General features: G+C 38.8%; 1 protein-coding gene across 14 annotated transcripts in view; it reads right to left on the bottom strand.

The window, feature by feature from the left end:
- Positions 1 to 20,554, bottom strand: part of APBB2 (amyloid beta precursor protein binding family B member 2) — a 199,697-nt gene that overhangs the window by 56,146 nt on the left and 122,997 nt on the right. For 7 of the 14 annotated variants that reach the window (XM_075091604.1, XM_075091601.1, XM_075091608.1 and 4 more), the window contains 4 exons: positions 17,043 to 17,251; positions 11,905 to 11,967; positions 11,393 to 11,478; positions 11,221 to 11,281 (listed from right to left, as the gene is read on the bottom strand). In XM_075091604.1, the coding sequence (XP_074947705.1) occupies positions 11,221 to 11,281; positions 11,393 to 11,478; positions 11,905 to 11,967; positions 17,043 to 17,251 (419 nt within the window). The remainder of the gene's footprint in view (positions 1 to 11,220; positions 11,282 to 11,392; positions 11,479 to 11,904; positions 11,968 to 17,042; positions 17,252 to 20,554) is intronic. The other 7 variants (XM_075091614.1, XM_075091615.1, XM_075091611.1 and 4 more) reach the window with 3 other exon arrangements.

The raw sequence follows: 20,554 nt of genomic DNA, 5'->3' as shown, positions 1-20,554 counted from the left end.
GGGCATGGTAGAAAGATCCCATTACAGGGGAAAAATTGAATTAGAACATCAGTTTGAGAACAACAAACTAATGAACATTACAAATTGTTTTTCAGATCACACAGCTGTTGGTAGCCACTCTGAACGTCTACATTAGAGCTTGTTTGCCTTGATCTAAAGCTGTGCTACTAATTTCTCCTCTACTTCTGTGCCTAAAGGACTTGGATTTCCCTTTGTTTCCCTTTTATGTTTTTCCTTTTTAAAGGTTGTATCTGTCTGCAGACACACGTAAATCATTACAGTATTTAATAAGGCCTTTTATCACAGGCCACTGAGCAGGTTTGTGCGTGAGACACAGCATGTAGGTCACATAATTAACTATTTCTTATGCAGTCAACACGATCTTGGAAATTCCACTTACATTTTATTTAATAGTTTAACAATAAAACAAACTATATAATTTTATGCTTTGGAAAATCAAATAATTAAAATTAAAAATTAAAATATTCTGAGAAATAAATATATTCCAGTATATCTGCTGGCTACACATGAAGAAAGCTTGCATTGATTCCAAATGAAAATACTGGAGATAATCAAAGCTAAACTGAGTAACAAAAGAATAAAGAGATCTTATGCAATTAATGAACGAGCAAACACCTTCATTTAATTGACGTGAATAGACTGCAACGCATCCATTTTCTCAGAAAAATACTGAGAGTTGTCACATAAAAACTCTTAATTACAAGAATTCAAAATGCAGACTCAGAAACATACTAATAAGATTTTTCAAGATTTCCAGCCTTCTGTTGCAGTTCATGTTGTATCATTTGAATACTGAAAATGCACATACCATACAAAAAATAAGAACACAGATATTCAGGTCACAACAGAATTCAGAAATCCACTAATAATTGCTATTTCAAACAGATGATTATAAACTAAACTTCTGTGAAATAAAATATGAGGGCTTTACAATTACTATAAAATAACCTTTTTCATAAATTACTTCTCTAGAGCAGGTCAATACTGAACTTTCTGCATTCACAGTCCCTTACTCATTCTCCAAGACACTACAGTCTCATTTTTTCCAGACTTGCAGACTCCAATGCATAGGATGACAAAAGTCCCTCTCTTGTTTAATACTTCTGTCTCAGTGGATCCTGCTGGCTACAACCAGAGGTCAGATCTGCTCTATCAGGCAAGAAAATGTTACAGGACCAGCGCACTGGTTCATGATTTTTTTAATCCTGATTCCTTATTCATTACTATATTTCTGAATCAAGCAAAAAAATCTAGTCAGTTGAGCAAAACTGGAACGGACATTATTATTCTCTACTAATAACCTTTTGCTGTATGTAGTTCTGAAGAAATTAAAATCACCTTATTCTTTTCTCCAGTATTCTCAGTAAAGAATAGGCTTTGCAGATACCTTGACTTGACACTTCTAAAGGGATGGGTTTATGGACTTTGCTTTGAGCTATTTGGATATTTTTGGGTTTCACTTTAATACAGTGAAATAAAAAACATGCTTCCTCAGTGAAGACGACAGTCATATTTTTCACCGGAAACTGATAAAGGAGGATTGTTGTAATGATGCTCAAATTAGGGTCTATCTTGCAGAGTAACCAAACTGTTAGGTAGGTTTCAGTATTCTGCAACACACAAAAATGACTCCAACAGACACACATATACTACAACAAATACACATATACTTTTTCAGGAAAGACACAGGATTTTGCAGGGCATGAAAGAATGCGTGCATACATTTTTTAAAACCTAATGCTCTGCACTTGTTATCTTTAACCTTAAATGTATTTTTCTGATGAGGGCTCTTCTGCAGGCTGATAGATTTAAGTGGTTCCAGTGTAGCCAGCAGCACTTTATTCAGTACTGTGGTGCATAATTTCAAAGGTAATATGCATGACATCTGGTATTAAAAAAAAAAACACCTTTAGGTGAACTGTCAACCTGCCTGAATCAATAGAGGAAAACATTCCATCTTCACTAGAGTCAGTATTTCACATCTCTTTAGAAGCAACATTGTTAAAAGTTATTTGTTTTCTGCAGAAATTATGTTTACAACAGGATCCAAAGTCAATGCAGTTAAATCACTTTTGATTGATTCTCGCTCTTTGAAAAAAACCTCATATGAACATGAATCCAAAGTCCAGAAATCTTGAGCCCTGGCAGGCTTCCCACGTTTGAGGAGCCCCTTACTGTCACGCTGCCTCCCTGCAGCACCGCAGAGCGATCATCTTCAAGCATATGGAATAACACATACCCATGTAAGGAGCAACATGGCATTGCAATGTACTGCTTATCTCATGTTTTTAAATCTCTTAAGAGATAAATATTTACCTCCTACTCCCTTTTCTCTTTGATGAAATGCAGGAAATTTTGTCAAGGAAGACCTCTGCTTTTTTTGAAGTGAAATTTAGAGTTAGAACTAATACAAAAATAAATTCACATGCTGGCTAGAGCTATCTAAACATTGCTCTGTCATTCACAGTGTTCCATTTTAATTGATTTTTAAATTGACTTCTTTCATAAATGTATTTTTCAGCAGGTCCACAATGGACAAATAACCCACCAAGGTTGTACCACACTGTTTTCAAACTGTGTATATTCAATATATATGTTATACATATTTTATACACACACAAAAAATACACACTGCACTTTTTTCATAAAAAAAGCTATGCAATAGAAAGGTAAACTTTGTGACATTGCAGACTAACTCCCTGAGCTGCCCTAAGCCAGCAAGCTAATGTAAATAATTGAAGGGAAAGACAAAAATATCATCTGATCGGTTCATTTTGTAGCAGCACAATGAGGAACAGACATTGAAGACGCAGTTCCCAATCAACAGGCCATTCTAAAGCTGGAGCTGACAGAGGCTATGTATTGTTTTAGAGGTGAAATGGTTGGTCTCCAGTGGGGAGTATGAAGGGCTGCAAGCTGTGATTACCTCTGCAGTATATTAGCAAAGATGCTGGCAAGCTGATGGGGAGGTCTGCCAGCAGTATCAACAGGGGCTGAGCCAAACTGGGAGCTCCCTGTGCACCAAATCCATCCGTCTGCAGAATGGCAACAGGAGCTTTCTGCCCGTGGTACATGAACAGGCAGTTTCTGTCCTCTTCTGAGGGCTCCTTCATCAATCATACACAAAGTACTGCTGGCCCAGAAAGTTTACTGTGCTGCACCACAAAACAGTGAATAAATTGTGATTAAAAACAAGAAACATTAGGAAGTGCAGCCTCTTCCAAGAAAAAAAATCTCTTGCAGCAGCTAGGTTTTTCTGCACAACAGCCATGGGTATTAAATGGTTGTATACAGCAAGATGCTGTACACAGACCCCAGCCAAGAAAAACTGCACCGTGCATCTCTAAGAAATGGTTCTGAAGATGACACTGGCACTTTGACCTAGTGAAGCAACAGAAAACTCAAACACCCACCCATGGAAGAAACATCATCATTAAAAAAAAAAAAAAAGAATCAGGTATATCCATGCTTTCTCTAACATGGCCAGCTCTTTCTGGTAGAGTAGCTGCAACTTTAACAGCACTGTTTCACTTTGGAAATGGTTTCCTGTTACTTGGAGCCCATGGCAGCGCATTTGGTGCCCCACAGTTGCGATTTCAGAGGCAGGGCATGCTGGTTCCACCACTGCCTCGCCCAGCTAGCGGCCAGGGAAGCTACCTACCCATGGGGAGAGCCATCACGGGCGTGCACCTAAAATGCCCACGCAACCTGGCCACCCATGGCACTCGCGAGGAAGTAATTGCTTCAGGGGAAAATCGTGACCCACACAGCTCCTATCTGCATCATTTATCCTCCTGTAACATAACTGGTGTCTATGTTCTTACTACTCCAACAACGATTCCTGGTCAACAGACCTGCGGCAAAGACACTGTCAATACTGGAACTTTACGGGCCAAGAAGATATTTTGATTTGATTTGAAACAAAAGTGTTCTTATATTCTATCTTCTCTTTTCCCAATCCTGTAGACATCTGGAAGACCAATGCAAACCTTTCGTACAGTATATCTTAATAAAGCAAATAGTGATAATGCCCCCAAATTCAAGACAATTATTACATTAAAAACCTGGAAATTAACAGTAAATTCTAAAGCAGTTTCCATTCTCCTTCACATGAGGAATGGCTTTGTGATATATTTTTCTAAGGAATACTACAAGTAAAATCTCTCCCTCTACATCTCTCCTACTGTTCAGTCACCCGCTTCCTGATCCTGAACACAAGGTTCGCATCTAATTAGATCCCAGAGATATGTGGGATTTCTAAGGGTGAAAGACATGTAACATTTTGCAGGATTGTAATTCTGTACACCATTAAAAAAGTAAATTGCTTAAGTTTGGGAAAACACGTCTTCCTCTGCCCTGGACTAATCTTCACAAGACTCTATTCAGGGACAAGGTGGAAGCAAATACCCTCTGGATGGAAATCTGTATTATGATGTACCTCACATCATGACACGATCACTGATAACATCACCTAATGGCACGACAGATGTCAACAGTAATAAGTACCAACGACATTCAACAACGAATGAGCAAACACACTCTCCAGAAGTTCCAATGTACAAAAAAGACATTATTAAAAAAACATTGAGGAGATGTATTTTGTGCTTTAGTCTGCTATTTCTAACACTTCTTTCAAAGCAGAATGTTTTTGAGCACCCTCAGCATCTCCACAGCTGGGAGGGTGCCTTAATGCTGCTAATGGCAGACAGTCAGATTCAGAACCAACCAACCAGTTTAGAAACCGCCATCCCCATCCCTCACCATTGCTACCGAGAAGCTGCAAGGATGGAAAGATGGATTAACTTCTGCTGTACTACAGCAATTGTCAAGGCTGACCTCTTTTTGATTATTCACTGGATGTTTCAAACAGAAGATCTGTTTTGACTCATAGTTCTGGAAGCTACTAAAATGACTACCCAGATGGTGAGAGGGGAAAGAAACACTTCTTGTGTTTGAAAGAAACAAAGAAAAAACCCTAACCCCAAACCCTACCACAATATTTATTTTTGGTTTATGTTGGGTTTGTTTTTTTTAAAAAAACTTTTTTATTCCTAGATTATCCTTCTTCCCCCAAAAGCCTAAAACAAGCCAATACCAATTTCTTTAAAACTATGTAACTCTTGCTGTATAGTTCTTTTGATTTGAAATACTAGAGAACATCATTTAAGGAAGACCCATGAGCCCTGAGCATAAACTGCTTTCCTATGCTTTGTGAAAACTTTAAGATTACTGCTTAAAAATTGATGCCTTGATCTAGCCTTCTGTTGCTAATCATATATTATGAAGACTACTATAACCTAGTCAGATTCTCTTTTTAAAATAAAAAGAAGATATGAAGCAGCCTAACACATTATATGAATTCACATTTTGTAAAGACTGTATTGTACTCATAAGACCACAGGCTCTGAAACAGAAAGTACCACTGATACTTTGGGTGCTTGACACAACATTGGTATCTCACAGGAAAGTTGGTTCCTTGTTATTCCTCAAGTCTCTCCATAAGCAAGCAACCTCAGGTCACTTTACCATTTCTTCAGGGTTTCCCCTCATTTACACACACTAAATGACAGTGACTAAAGACCTGAGATGAAAGAGTGGGTGCACTTACAGCTCCCTGGAGCACACAGCCACCCCAGGCACCTCCTCTTCTGATGTAAGCCAAGGTGTCTTTCATAACCCACCACAGACCATTGTTTTTGCTCTCCTTAGGAAATGTTACGTTTGGCTTGCCAGAGAAAATAAACATGTTTCTGGCAGTATGAAAACAACACTAAAAAGCAAGCCATATTTTCCCCAAATCACTAGACCATCATTTTACGTGGATCAGTTTGGTAGGAGGTTTTGAATTATTTTTAAGAATTATTAAATTCATCCAAAAAAATATTCCAGCACATCCATTTGGAAACTTCTTAAAACATAGAATCATAGAATCATTATGGTTGGAAAAGACCTCCAGGGTCATCAAGTCCAACCATCAGCCCAACACTACCATGTCTCCTAAACCATGCCCTGAAGTGCCACATCTACACATTTTTTCAACACCTCCAGGGATGGTGACTCCACCATCTCTCTGCATCTCTCTGGGCAGCCTGTCCAAACACCTCACCACTCTTTCAGTGATGAAATTGTTCCTAATATCCAATCTAAACCTCCCCTGGCACAACTTGAGGCCATTTCCTCTCGTCCTATCGCTAGTAACTTGGGAGAAGAGACCAACACCCACCTCACTACAACCTCCTTTCAGGTAGCTGTAGAGAGCGATGAGGTCGCCCCTCAGAATCTTTCTTGCACCTCCAACACCGTCTCATCAATGCAAAAATCAGTATTTCCAAAGACACACTTAGTTTTCTATTAGGAGTAGCTTAGTGTTAAAAGAACTATGTACAGACTGCTTATGCTACTCCCCAAAATACAAAATTCTGCTGTTCACAAGAAACTTTCAGCTACTGGCAAGCAGATTCTTTGAAAAAATGAAAGAAAATAACCAACACCCCCCCCCCCCGACCAACGTGCTATTCGAATCATTAAGATGAAGACCAGAACTTTACTTCTGCTCACTCTTATAAATACTGGTTATAATCATGTCTTAAGTTGCAACTTAAATGATTACCGACTCGGGAGTCGAAAAAGTAAATCAAATTATGCATCAAGAACTTTCCAATAGAGAATATGGACATACTAAAGCTACCCTACAAGACCCTGGAGAAACTCCACCCAAGGTAACAGATCTGATGGCCCATTGTTAAAAATAAAAGACAGAAAACACAGAGCTGCTACAACAGTCAGGGAAACAAGGACTTAAGAAGATGGCAACTGTCCTAGCCTCATTGTGAATAATTAAAAGCACTTGGCTTGTTTACTCTAGTAAAACTAAGCTGAAGAAGAGACATAATTGCCTGCTATAAATGCGCTAGAAGATGGCTAAACATAGCATAAGAATAAAAAAAAACGTAAGAAGAAACTTGAAATTAATACATGGCTCACTTATAAGGTTAAAGGAATGGGTTCACAATTTCTTCTAGTCATCTACCTTGTAACAGGTCCTATTTCCTGGGGAATGAAAACCAAGGATTGCTTTTGAAAGAAACAAATTCCTATTCAATAAAACCAAGCACAAGTACCATTTGGGAAGAAAAACTGTTGAAGATGCCTAATTTTCCTTCTAGATCTAATCTTCTTTTCTAAGGAGACTTAAGATGAAATAAACTCCTCAGCCTTAATTGAATTAAGTCCATTAACTGAGTCTACTAATTGAAATGAATTGATCTGAGGCTTTTTGTAGTGTTTCATGTGTTCATGAGAAAATTACATGCAGTATGAGGTGGACTGTGAATCTGCTGGAAAATGCTGAATACTCCCTGTTTGCACCAATAATTTTATAGAAGCTACTCTAACTGTGAGAGAGAATTATGGACTTCAGCGTGGAAAGACGATCCTTTATTGGAATTACTGGACATGACAAAAACTCCTCCTCTTTGGTTAAGTCTTCACTGGCATCAGACTCATCTCCATTATGAGGAAGACACACTGATTACTTGCTAATGGTCCTGTGCAGAACCAGGATATTTGCTGCTGGAGAAAACCAGAAACAAGCAAACGTAGGATGTCTCCAAAACACGCATACCTGCCTCCATAGCAAGAAAAGCAGCAGAGATATGGATATTAATTCTTGAGGGGGCACACAGTATTTTGTAAAATTATTTCTATAGCGCTATTTACAGGCCACTTACATGACAGCAGAAAGTGGTCTGACAAGCCAGTTTATCAGAAACATTCCTCGCATCACTCCAAAAAGCTCAACTGGTTAATACCTAATGCCCAGGTTCATAGTTCATCACCAACTCACTTCCCATGTCTCTATCTGTATTTTCATTCACCTACAGGTAAGTCATCAAATTTAAATACCTGGTATCAGTATCTTCTACCTCTGTCCCTCTTGGAAATAATCTCCTTCTCTTCCTTTCTTTTGAGATTCTGAGCATTTACTGGTTTCTAAAGTAGAAAACAGACTTTCGGAGCAACTACTTAGTACTTCCACAGGTATAAATACATTCTTCCCATTCTCAGACAGTGATATATAGCTGAAACTACTCTCAATTGGCAAGGCTGGAAACTGAAGCTCTGCTGAACAGACTAATGAGGACATGGAATTCAAAAATCCATGCTTAGCACTGAACGACAAAATTAAGCCCTAGCAGAAAACCACATTTAAAAGGAGGGAATAAAGGCGAGCCCAAATGTCAGGCCAAACAGGACGATTCTGAAAAGATTTGGGGGAAATTGAGTCACACGAGCTTTTCATTTTTCATTCCTAGGGACAGAGACAGGCTTCCTCAGGAGATTCAGTTTCTTTGTACGACTGCAAGGAAATAATTTAGCATCTTTCTATACTTTTACACATGGATATAATATTTTACAACAATGTAAAAAGTGACAGCCCAGAAGAATTCACAGTCCAGGATTGTTAAAAGCACCTTTTTTACCTCCCTTGAAACTCAATCAGAAAAGTGCAGGTAGCTCTATAAATTAAGCAGGAAGGTTATGATCTGTCTCCTGGGAAGTACCAATTCAAAACTCATTTCCAGTTGTGGATGTTTCACATGCAGAATTAGGATCCCTGTCAAGTGCAATGAGCCATCTCTTCACGAGATTCCTACCCAGATAAATTACTGAAGTCAAGAAGCTGGATGTAATCATTCTCCCCTTTCTCCCACTTCCCCTTCCCTTTTATGGTCCTGTGCAGACAACCTGCACCAAGATGCCAAGTATATGAAGCTCTGAACTGCACCTTAAGCCTATGCTGCATAGAGAAACATTTGCTGTTTATTGATGATTTTGAATTCTTAACTGTGTTGCTGCATAAATAACTTTTCTTACAAGAGTTACGTCAATTACATGACACACTTTTCCCAAAACTGACATTTTTGCAGTGCTACAATCTTGGCAGAAGTTGAGACTCCGGGGGAAGACAACTACTTCAGCTTTCCACAAGGTGGCATGGTTCCCTTTACCAAAAGCATTTCTCAGTGCCATTGAGGAAATTTTTTTCCCCCCAAATGTACTGGCCACTGTCTGAATAGGTTGAAATAGGTTCAAGATCTCTAAAATATCTCTAACAAGGTTAATTTTAACAAATTATTCCAATAGAGAGTTTAATCAATTAAAAAAATCTTCCTTCTCTTAAGCTGAAACGAGAAGTATCTGTGCTTGCTGCCACACAAAAGCAAGCTTCAATCAAATATAGTTAAGGCATGTCATGTGGCAGAAGAGAGCCTACAGGGCTAAAAAATCTCATTTTCCCAGTCTGATGTCATCAGTTTCAAATTCTATAAAGATTCTTTCAGTCTCACGATATCTTGTGTAAAATGGACTAGCAAGTAATCTACCTACCACACGCCCTTCACATCCATGTGAGACTTAAAGATCCCAGAGCTCTTTCCACAGGTGAAGATTCTCCCTGCTGTTTCTGGATCACTTCCCGTCCCTGTGGGGTACAGCCATTGCCCTGTCCTCAGGGCAGAGGCAGATGCACCGAACAGCTCTGCCCATAGCCTCTCTGGCTGCAAAGCAACATCAGTGCTGCTGAGCTTCACCCACAGGACCACGTACACAGGTCACTACTGCTCCTGCACAACATCCCCATCAGGCAGTGACAGAGAGCAGGTAAGGTGCTTTGATTCAAGTGATTAAAAAAAAAACAAAACAAAAACCCCACACAACCCAAACATGTATGGTTTCTCCTCTATTTCTTGTCTTGCTCCTCTCAGTCACTCCTGTGAATGTTTCAGCACTCAGTTTTGATTACCCATTTAAGCATCATCAGCATGGTTTTCCCTAAACAGGAGAAACAAAACCAGCTGTTATAGATGAAAGAGGATAAGCTTGTGGCACTGACCCATTTCCCTGACACTGGATGGGTATCAGTTCCATAAATTTTGAAGTTTAAACAGCAAGACAGAGAAGGAAGTGAGATGATGATACATGAGTTACTCGCCCACACAAATACTGCTATGGTTCTCCATGCAGGAAGGGCTCCTAATTCTACCCAGTGCAGATCACTTGGGAAAGAGACATATCAAAATACTGCCTCCCTATAATGCTTTCCATACTGTAAGGCTTATCTTGAAAGCAACAGCTTTCTGGTTCTGAGGACTGGTACCTAATGCTTGTCATTGTTCCTGCTCCATTTACTCTGCTCAGAGTTTAGTGCTTGTCATTGTAACAAGCGCAGCTGAAACCCTTGCTTTTTAACTGCCAGCCTGCCAAGCAAAACACATTTATTCAGGTCTGATTTAAACATCACAAGCCAAATAATCAAGATGACAAAGAAGTTTAAGTACCCTGATCAGTCTGTTTTCTCTCCTAAAATATATCATTAATGCTGTTATAATTATTAACTCTGTTACATACTGTCTTCCTGCATGTAAGTAGCTTCTGATTCTGTCAGTCCCTGCAGGTGTATGGCGCAGCCAAAACACTTAAATTACTTGGATTTCTGATTATAGAGATTCACATACATCCTTAAAAATGGTTGATGGTTTTGCCTTGTGCTTGCATCAGGACAAACCTGGAGGTATGTATACAAGCATTCAAAACCTTCAGCTGATTCCTTCTCCTCAAAAAAACCTTAGATTACAGGAGTAAAGGCTCTGATTTAATTATGGCGCTTGTTCACATAATGGTCTCATTTTCCTCTATAAATTTTATCCTCAAATTAGGCTGCATCCATACAAAGCTCCTTGTTCTAAAAAGTAACTTCCTTGTTACTAGCTGCAAGCTCAAGCAGCCACATAAGCAACAAAGAGTACTTAAAGGGACAAACTTGAGAATAAAGAGCAAATTCTGTCACTGAATCCCCCAAGAAACTATCCAGCCATGATGGAGTCCTCTCTCACTCAGGATGGAAAACTCAGTTGTGCAAAGCATCAGTTATTACAGTTGGACGGTAGAATCTTGAGCTGTAACATTCCATTTCTTGGCTTATGTGATTTTAAAATAAGTCACACTTTCCTGAACAAACTGAATGAAGCTTCAAATCTGCAAACTCCTCTGATGGAATTAGTCTTGCGTGGTCAATCTACATTGTGCCAAGAGTAGGAATACAGTTAATTTCAAAACCTAGGAGACATTCTGTACCTTGCAAGTTATGTTTACAATTGAAAATTTAACTGTTATCCCATTGTGGATCTTCTTACAGACCTTGGCTTCTGGATCACTGTTGATGCTGCAAGAATCATCATCATCAGACTGTGGACCATTTCTGTTACAGAAAAACAAAAAAGACAAAAATGAATCTTAAAGTCATATAAAAATTACAGCACAGCACAAAAAGGACCTGGTCATTCCACAGAGACTTTTGAAGACACTGTACCTGAGCTTCAAAGAGGCATATCGTAACGTTGCTCCTTCAAACTCTTTCAGGCTTGGGTCTGGGTTCACAGTGGCTGCATGCAGATCCTAGAGATAAAGGCAGCGCTATTAGTATAGTGTTAAGTGCTATTAATATAGTATTAAGTGCACCACCATGTAATTTCTTATTTCAAAGGAAAATTATATCCTCCCTGCAAAGAAGCAATAGTATTTCTGGCTGAAGTTGAAGAGAGGCATGCATATATTCTCAAGCTGCATTTCATTCAGTGCAGGCATCTTACTCATTACATCATGGCAGTTGCTCTGCTAGTTTAGGCTGAATCCACCCCAAGTGGAAAGATCAGAAAAGGCAGCATGTTTGTGAGCTAGACATCCCTAGCAGTATCCCCATTCACTTCAGCCTAGGTTATGAATGACATTCATGGAAAAATAAAAAGGGAAAAAAACAGCCACTGCCATGCAAAAAACAAGGGTAACAGTATTAAAGGTTCTAAAATCTGACAATATACTTGCCTTCCAAATGTCACTATTTATCTTTCCCCCATTCAGTACAGCAAAATCACTCCATGGCTGTTTCTAGACACATAATTATTCACACAGGAAGAAGCACATTGATAAAAAAAAAAAGGAAAGAAAAAGAAAAAAAAACACAAGACACTGTTGTTAGCATTGATATTTACAGGATGGGTTAGGGAACAGATCACCTCATACTTCAACTAATTATTCCACTATGGCATTTGGAGGAAAGGGGAGAGAAGACATGCCTCTAACAGTTACTTACCAAAACAAATGATTGAAACAAGGAAAGTTAATATAAATTAGGAACAGACAATGAAATTACTCTTTAACTGTGATCTTAAAAGCAAGCAAAATGAATCTGAATATGAATGTTGGCCACAGCTGCTACAGCCTTTGATAAACAGCATTAAGGGGAAACATCAGGATTTCTACTTGATTGGCACTTTTGTTAAAAGACCCTAACACTATTGGAACTAGGTATACTGAAACACAATGATATATACAAGGATATAATACATACAAGGTAAAAATCAAGTATTTATAGAGAGAAAGCAAAAGAAAAGGACAGTGAAGAGAAGGAGTATTAGTAAGGAGTGCAGAGAGATTTCTTGTTGAAAAAGTAGTTTTGCAAAGTCTAGCAGCTTTTTTAAAAAATAGAACAAAACAAACAAACAAAACCCCAAACAAACCACCCATCGTCTCATTCTCCATTCAAGTTTCTCAAAAATTTCAGAGGCATTCACTGGTGCAATAAAGTACTAGTGTAGCAAGTGCATTTGCCACTACAGCAACCTGAGGTTCATCCTTCTCTGTAAAGTCTGGGAGAAGCAGCTGATGTTGGAGTTGCCCCTCTCCTCTTCCCCTCAAGGACAGAAATCCCACAGTCCTGAGCAAGAGCCAGGTGCAACAGATCTGGTTGCTGAGAGACCCAGAGCCATCTCTTTGTAGCTTCACCAAATCAAGCATTCCTGTAATTAGTGGCCCATTTTCAGATGAGCTCTCCCAGGTTGTCCAGCTCAGCCCCAGGATGAAGTGGTACCTATTAATATGGCCCAATGCATAAATTTGGCGGGCGGACTTCTCACCTCAGAAGTGTTCTCAATACGTCCCCACTGGAGGAATTATTTGTGAGAAAAAATTCCCAAGAGTAACTATTTCCTAAAATGCCTTTGTATTAAGTGAGTTGTTAGCTTTCCCTACTAAGCCTCTCCTCTTTAACTATTAGCCACTAGTGGTTATGTTACCTAAGGAAGAACTTCTAGAGGTGATCCAGGTCTGGGATGAGTCAGGCTATAAGAAGACACAACTACCATCACCAAATTCTGCCATGATCTCAGAGAAGCTCTTATTGAAAATTAAACCCTCTGGCTTTTTCTCTGCACAGGAAACGGGAAAGAGGCAGCAAAATCTCTAAAGTTTGGAAAGCAACATCACAAAAGTCGAGGATTCACAAAGGAAGTCATTTGGCAGCACACAGGAGAAAAGAGCCATCTAAAACTAAGTCAAATTCAATTCAGCTGTGCAAAACCAAAATACATTTTCATGCTTTTGAGGGGGAAGAAGTAAAGGAATGTTCCAGGTTATTCATATTTATAATTTGTTAGCATTTTTGTTAAATCTGCAGGATTTTCGCATAATGCTTAACCCATAATTGCTTTGGATTGAAATTTACCGATTATCTTGTGAAAGAAAAATTGCCTTGCAGCCTGTGCAAAAGTAAGACATTTTTGCATTTTCCCCTTTTAAAACCCTTTCTTCCATTTGTATGCATTACAGCATCATTCTTCCCTACCCATTTTTTTCTGATTCTCTGTTCAACAATAGTAAGTAACTGGTTTTTTTTATGCTAAATATCTAAAGTAAGCTACAACATAAAAATGGCTGACTTGATCTGTTCTTTGTTGGCTGCCCTGAGCTGTGAGCCACATTCTACCAAATGAAACAAAGCTTCTGTATATCACATTATTTAAGAGACAAGGACATAAAATAATTTTAAAAAGAAAAAAAAAAAAGGAGGAAACAAGACAAAGGGTAAAAAGGCATTACTCGGGGGGGGGGGGGGGGGGAGGGGGGAAGATGTTTCTAAATGTTTCTTTGACGAAATCAAAAGCTGAAAGAGCCCAAATAAACTCATCTCAAGACTAGCACATGACGCTTCACAGACAAATGTGATAAAGATAAAAGTATTTTTATGGACTCACAGAGGCCTATTGGGACAGATATGAAATGCTACCCATGCCAGTCTTCAATCCTAGATTATACTCTTTCATCTGCCTAAAACCTACATATCCCCCAACCTTTTCAGAACAAAGCAATACAAATTTCAGCATGTGGGAATGAGCTAAACCAGCCCTCCCAAACCAGATTATCTTGGAGCACAGGCTTCCAAACCTGTGAAACCAGCAGTACACAGCTCACACGTGGTCCGAGCTGGAAGCTGGCCACCCCAACTGCTGCTGCCAATGGTAGCGTTGGGATAAATGTGTTTGGGAGTCCCTATTCTAGATCAAATTCCACATCTTTTGTGAAGTGTCAGATTGACTGTATCACAGACGTCCAGGTTAATCCTTCAAGGGGAAGGAGAGGGGGAGCACTTGGGATAGGCTGCAGTGCAGTGAACAGGGACTGAAACCAGTATCACCTTCAAGTGACCTGGAGATGATTAGATGCTGGCAAGTATTGATTGTGGAGAGATGAAAAACCAAAGATTCACAATAGCTGACACTGTTAAACCTAGATTACAAATTATGTCATTACCTACCCCTGTATCTTAATCTCACACCATGGCTTATTTCCTTCTTACTGCTCTGTAGTGGGGTTCTGCTCAGAATCAGCTGAATCCCAAAGGATTCTTCCTCCAGTTCCCTCTTAATAAAGCTCAACATCCGTGGTTTCAAGAAATATAAGACTTTTCCTAACAGTTCTCATTACAACTCCAGGTACGCCCCTTCTTTGTAGCAGTTTCAGAATTCAGCAGCACACAAAGTCCTAATCCCAATTGACACGTTGTTTTGAACTCCATTATTGTAAATCTGCTGGTACTGTATTGCAATGATATCTTAATAACCACTGAGTCAAAAAATCAGTACTGTTTAAGTGATGAATGCAGAAACCTTTAAGAGACAAACACCTTCGTCTATACCTACAATTCAAATAACCATATAATATCATACTAATACAATTTTTGGAAACTTGCTTATTTTCTGTATCACCTTTTACACTACAGTATATTGTCTTGATGCTGCCACAGAACTGTATGTGCCTAAAGCTTTGCTGGATCAAATTCCGTACTGAATTAGAACTGCCACATCAAAACCTAGATGAGCCTAATACGAACTCACAAACATGGCATTTTAGAATGATTCCTCAAATGTCTTATTTAATATGCATACACTATATTAAAATCTATGTTGTTATAATTCATACATTTCTTATTCTGCGTGATGCTGCTGAGAATTATTGATCATTATTTATAATCACAAACTATTCTTCATTTAAAGCACAGAAAATTGTGAAAGGTTAGGGTACATCCCCCGCATTACCAGCAGGTCTGAAATTTTCATTGTAAAGACATTTTAAGCAGAGGTAGAAAAATATTTCAAATTAATAAATGCATTTTCTTTCTGCAATTTACCAACCATACTGATTTCTGGGTTTTTATGAAGGGCATCTATAACTTACTAATTAAAGCCCTGTTCTCCCTATTTTAGAGTACGAAAAACACTTAACAGTGAAGTTATATCACCCACATGTTCATTACAGGAATTTATACTGGAAGCAAGTGCAGCACTTTACATTCAGCATTTCTGTCTTTTTTCCCCCTTGTTTTCTAGCTGAATTATAACAATTGTTGTTCTTTCTCCATGAACCCTCTCAGAAATAATTTCCAGCTTGCTTGGTGCACAGTACATTCCACGGGAGCTTGACTGATGTAAACCATAACTGAAATGTTGTGGTCAAGTTTGCAAACCTTACGAGTAGCCTTTATGAACATGTGGGAGCAATCTTGCTAAAATAACAAACAAGAATGTACATATTCAAGCCTATACAGGATAAAAGTTTCAGGGTCAAGATGGTAATACTTACTTGAATGTCCTTAACTCCTCTTAACTTTCATTTAAGTTATTTTAGTGTATATTTCAACAAAATCAAGAACAGAAGAAATGTCATATCTACATATATTTTTTAAAAAAAAAACCAACCCGAAAAACTAAGGATCGCCTGATCCAGAACTCAAAGCTAGCACAAAGACTTCCCTTTATTTCATAAAACTGTGGACCTTCTTCTGGAAAGTTAGTATGAAAAAGAATTAATTTCAAAACAATTTGATTTTATATTACTATTTCATTCCATAGAAGTCCTCCCAGCTTACTAAAACAAAGTGATTGCGTTTTTTGAAGCATACTCTTCTTTCTGGTAATTTATTTTTCTACTTATATGACATCAATCAAGTCCCTGGATTGTGCCTAAAAGGATTATTTTAAAAGGCAGTATCACATATTGCTCTTTCAGCACATGTGGAAGAGAGACTGCATTTCTTTCTGTTTCTAGTTAAAGACTGACTGCAACACAGTGATCCACTTGTGCAGATATTTTCTGCTGGCAGGATGTTAAGAGACTTACATCTGAGAATACTTAATGTTTATTCAATACAAACTACCCTGTAAAGAAACTAGTGTCTCAAATTAAGATTCATATCTCTTTGCGTGATGCTCCTACCAAGTGAACCAAAAAGAAAGAAGATGCAAATGAAGAGTCCAGCCAAAAGGCTGCTATAATGTGCAAAAATTTTATGTATCCTGTATCCAGATAATGCAGCAACTCTTCAGCGCATGCTACAGAACTGCAATAGTTTTACATTAATCAGGCACTGGCTGTCTAATTTAATTGAGATATGTGTGATTTCATCCTACACATCCAAAGTTTAGGAAGTTTCATGAGGCACAGCCATTAGAAAAAGCACACAGAAAATAGATACTTACAAGGTATTAACAACAAATAGCTACACTTTGGGATATTATCAGGCCCCATATTCTAAACATCAGTTTAGCTAATGGTTAAGCCTTCAAGTTCAGAAAGTTATTTCAATTTTCTTTACAGTACGCAGCCCACAAGAAGACACAGTATGTTACCTCAGTTTCTGGAGTAGGAGATGGAGTAATGGAACCAAGTGATCCTTTCCGTGACCCCTGGAGATCTGTTGGGATGGACAAGGGACGTTGCCATTGAGTTGTTCCTGTTGGTATGTGCCAGTAGTAGATCCCAGCAATATCATTGATTTTTTTCCAGCCAGGTGGTAAGTCTGGGTCTGTCTGAAATGAATGATCACTCCATATATCTGCTAGGAACAGGGGGGAAGAAAAAAGAAAAAAAAAAAAATCAGTGTTAGTAAGACACGAACAGTTCTTCCACGGGTCTGCCCCAATGCAAGTGATGCACAGCTGGTACGGCTGTTGTACAGTTCCTGTGTAAATGAACACCAGAAAAACAGGCTCAAAGTAAGGTGACAAACCTCGTTTAACTCAGCCTATAAAGAGAGGAAAAAAAACACACTACTTACCAAAGAGCTGTTCTAATATGGCAGCTAACTAATACCATCAGATAAACTAGCTCTTCTAATAAGGTTTAGCTTCAAGTACATTAAATCACAGCATATAAAGAAAATTTGGAGTTGTGGTGTACTCTATCCTCTTCACCACAGCACCGTCCCTTCTCAATGCATGGTAGCAGAGCATATACTTCTGCTAATCGAAGTCAGCTTATCAGAACAGACACCTCCCCCCACCAATCAAACAACCGCACTGGCTTTACTGACAACATCTAAAAGACTGCTTGTTCAAAACAATGAGAACAAAAGAACTGAGCGATGATTTTGCACACACCCCGATTGTCACAAACAAACATACTGTTTTCAATTGGTATTAAAGTGGTGTAGGAAAAAACCAAAAACCCATCCACAGTGCCACCACAGAGATTAAATACCGGCTCTACTGAAAAACTTCCTACTGACTTAAGAATGGGCCAGCAATTCATATTGTAATTAGGTAAATCATTCGCAGATTTACCTGGGATTATAGATGCATGTGAGAAATGTCACCAGGGGGAGAGCATGCAGCACTTCCCAGAAAGGCAGCAGCATCACCTCTGTGCAAACCAGCCCCATCCCAGCAGGGGCAATTACCTTCTGCTGGATACATGCTTCCCAGAGGCTGGGAAGGGAGCCAATGCTCTTCTAAACTTCCCAGCTAAACTGTTTTGGTGGTGTCATTATGGTACATGCTATTAGGCAGCTGCTGCGGTCTACTCCAAGGACTGTCAAGCTGCAGGGAGAAACAAGTAACCTCCTGCACGGACATTTCCACCAACACTTGAACAGCCATGATGAAGGCTGACAACAGCACAGTAAACTGAGCTAGCACAAAAAAACCCCCCAAGAATAAAGGAAGCTCATACTAATGAGCTGTGGCTCATCCAGTCTGGCAACTTGTTTCTAACCTACCAAAACAGTCCTCATAACACCTTCAGTGGATGACAGATGAATAACATGTTGTTATACTGCTGCTCTTAATCTCTTTTCTGAATTAAAAGGTTGTTAGTCTATCCTCAAGCCTCTTACTAGGCGTTTTATCACAGTTGCTTATTTCTAAATCTCTCTCATTTCTGCTATGCACATTATACACATTATGCACACACACACGCACAACTGGTACAATAACTTGAAATAACTCTTACACTTCATGGCACAAACCAGATTACTTCTTCCCCAGAGCCCCTTAGAGTTCTTAAATTACTGATTTACCACTTGAGGACTAACCTGAGCAAATTCTGCAGAAGAAAAACTCAACAATATCATCACACTTGAATTCAGTAATGAGCCTCACCCATGACCCAACATCTGAAATCAGCAACATTCATATAATCAGTTCCAGAAATTCCCCAGTGTTCTAAACACCTGCCTCTAAATGTCCCCCGCTGTAGCCTCCACTGTGTCTAAGCATACATAGTTACTGACTCCAAAGCTTTTAAAGCCCAATCGTCTTCAACCATGTCCATTTTTCTTTTCCAACTGAACAACTCAGCTGCACTCTTCTCAACCATATAACAGGAAAATAAAAGCAAAACAGTTAAATCACTTGACCACATCATGCAAAAAGTGACGTGCAAAAATCAAATATCTAAACATCACACTTAAGTATGTGCGGCAACATCTGTAAGCCCAGATATACATGGGTAAGTTTAAATAACTGGTTCATGAAACTCCAAAATACCACAATGTCATTGTTCATAAAACTTACATATTGGGCTTTTCAAAGCATGCTGGAATAGGAAAATAATAATCTTTTTTTATGCAGAGAGGCAAAGCTTCACCTCAGTTAAGGTTCATACAGTTTACAGTATTAACCATACTTCAACATTGCCAGCACTTGAAATGTTATTCTCTTCACTTTAAGATAGGCACTACTTCTGTCCTCGCTACACATACATATGTATGTGAACAGATGTATTTAAATATACAGTTAGTAAAGTGCTATGCTATGGACGCATTAAGTTACTCCTTTCAAACCAATCAACCAAATACATAAAGGAACCAGAGAAGCAGAGTAACCAACATACTGTTATTTATTGTTGTAATGACACACAGTACCAGAAAGACCAGAACAGAAATTACTATGAAGTAAAAGCAGACAAAACTCATAGCAGAAAGAAAATCATTAACCCAGAGGCTTAAAAAGCCCAACATTTCTACGACATTTAGGTAGAAGAGAAGAAATTCTCTTGTATGTGAATGAATACTTGGAAGGAAATAATGTGAAACAGCTGGGAGCACCCTGGGATTAAAAAAAAAAAAAATCACTTAACTGAGTAATATTAGTTTACTTTGAAAACTTTACCATTGGCAAAAAATATACCAAAATATGTTTGCATTCAGTCTGAGATAGAACAGGAATTAAACTTCAGATTTCTTTTCAATCAGTATAGCTGAGGACTTTCAACAAGCTGTATTTTCCACACAAAATGACTATGATTGACACCTGTGTGTGAGATGCATGTTGCTGGTGTCTGCATGCTCATTGCACAGAGGTGCTGACCTCAGACCATCTGAACTGGACAGAGCCAGATCTCACATGTTCAGAGTGAAACACCGTTCCCCATGTTAGCTATGCAAACCTACTTAAAAAAAAAATGAAATGTGTCCCCCCCTGCCTAATTTGTGAACACACCTCAGGATCAGACAGAGCATCAGGGATGACTGTTTCACAGGTTGTGATTTCCTACTGGCACGAACTGGAAAACCTCCTCAGTTTTCTGACTGTTCTAACAGATGAAAGAACTTGGTGTGCAAGTCAAACATGATGCACCATTGTCCTGGTTTCAGCTGGGACAGAGTTAATTTTCTTCCTAGTAGCTGGTATAGTGCTGTGTTTTCTGGATTTAGGATGAGAATAATGTTCATAACACACTGAGGTTTTAGTTGTTGCTGGGTAGTGCTTGCACTAAGTCAACCTACTGAACTAGAATAAAAAGAGAGCCACTCTAGAATAAGAGAACCGTGAGAAAGCAGACAGGATTTTTTCAAGACACTTGGATTCCTATTATCTGTATAACTTGTCTTTCTACAGCAAGAAAGACTCAACCCCTTAGC

This window comes from Phalacrocorax aristotelis, chromosome 4 (genome assembly GCF_949628215.1).
Source record: "Phalacrocorax aristotelis chromosome 4, bGulAri2.1, whole genome shotgun sequence".
Lineage (NCBI taxonomy): Eukaryota > Metazoa > Chordata > Aves > Suliformes > Phalacrocoracidae > Phalacrocorax > Phalacrocorax aristotelis.
This window is presented reverse-complemented; position numbering and strand designations above follow the sequence as displayed.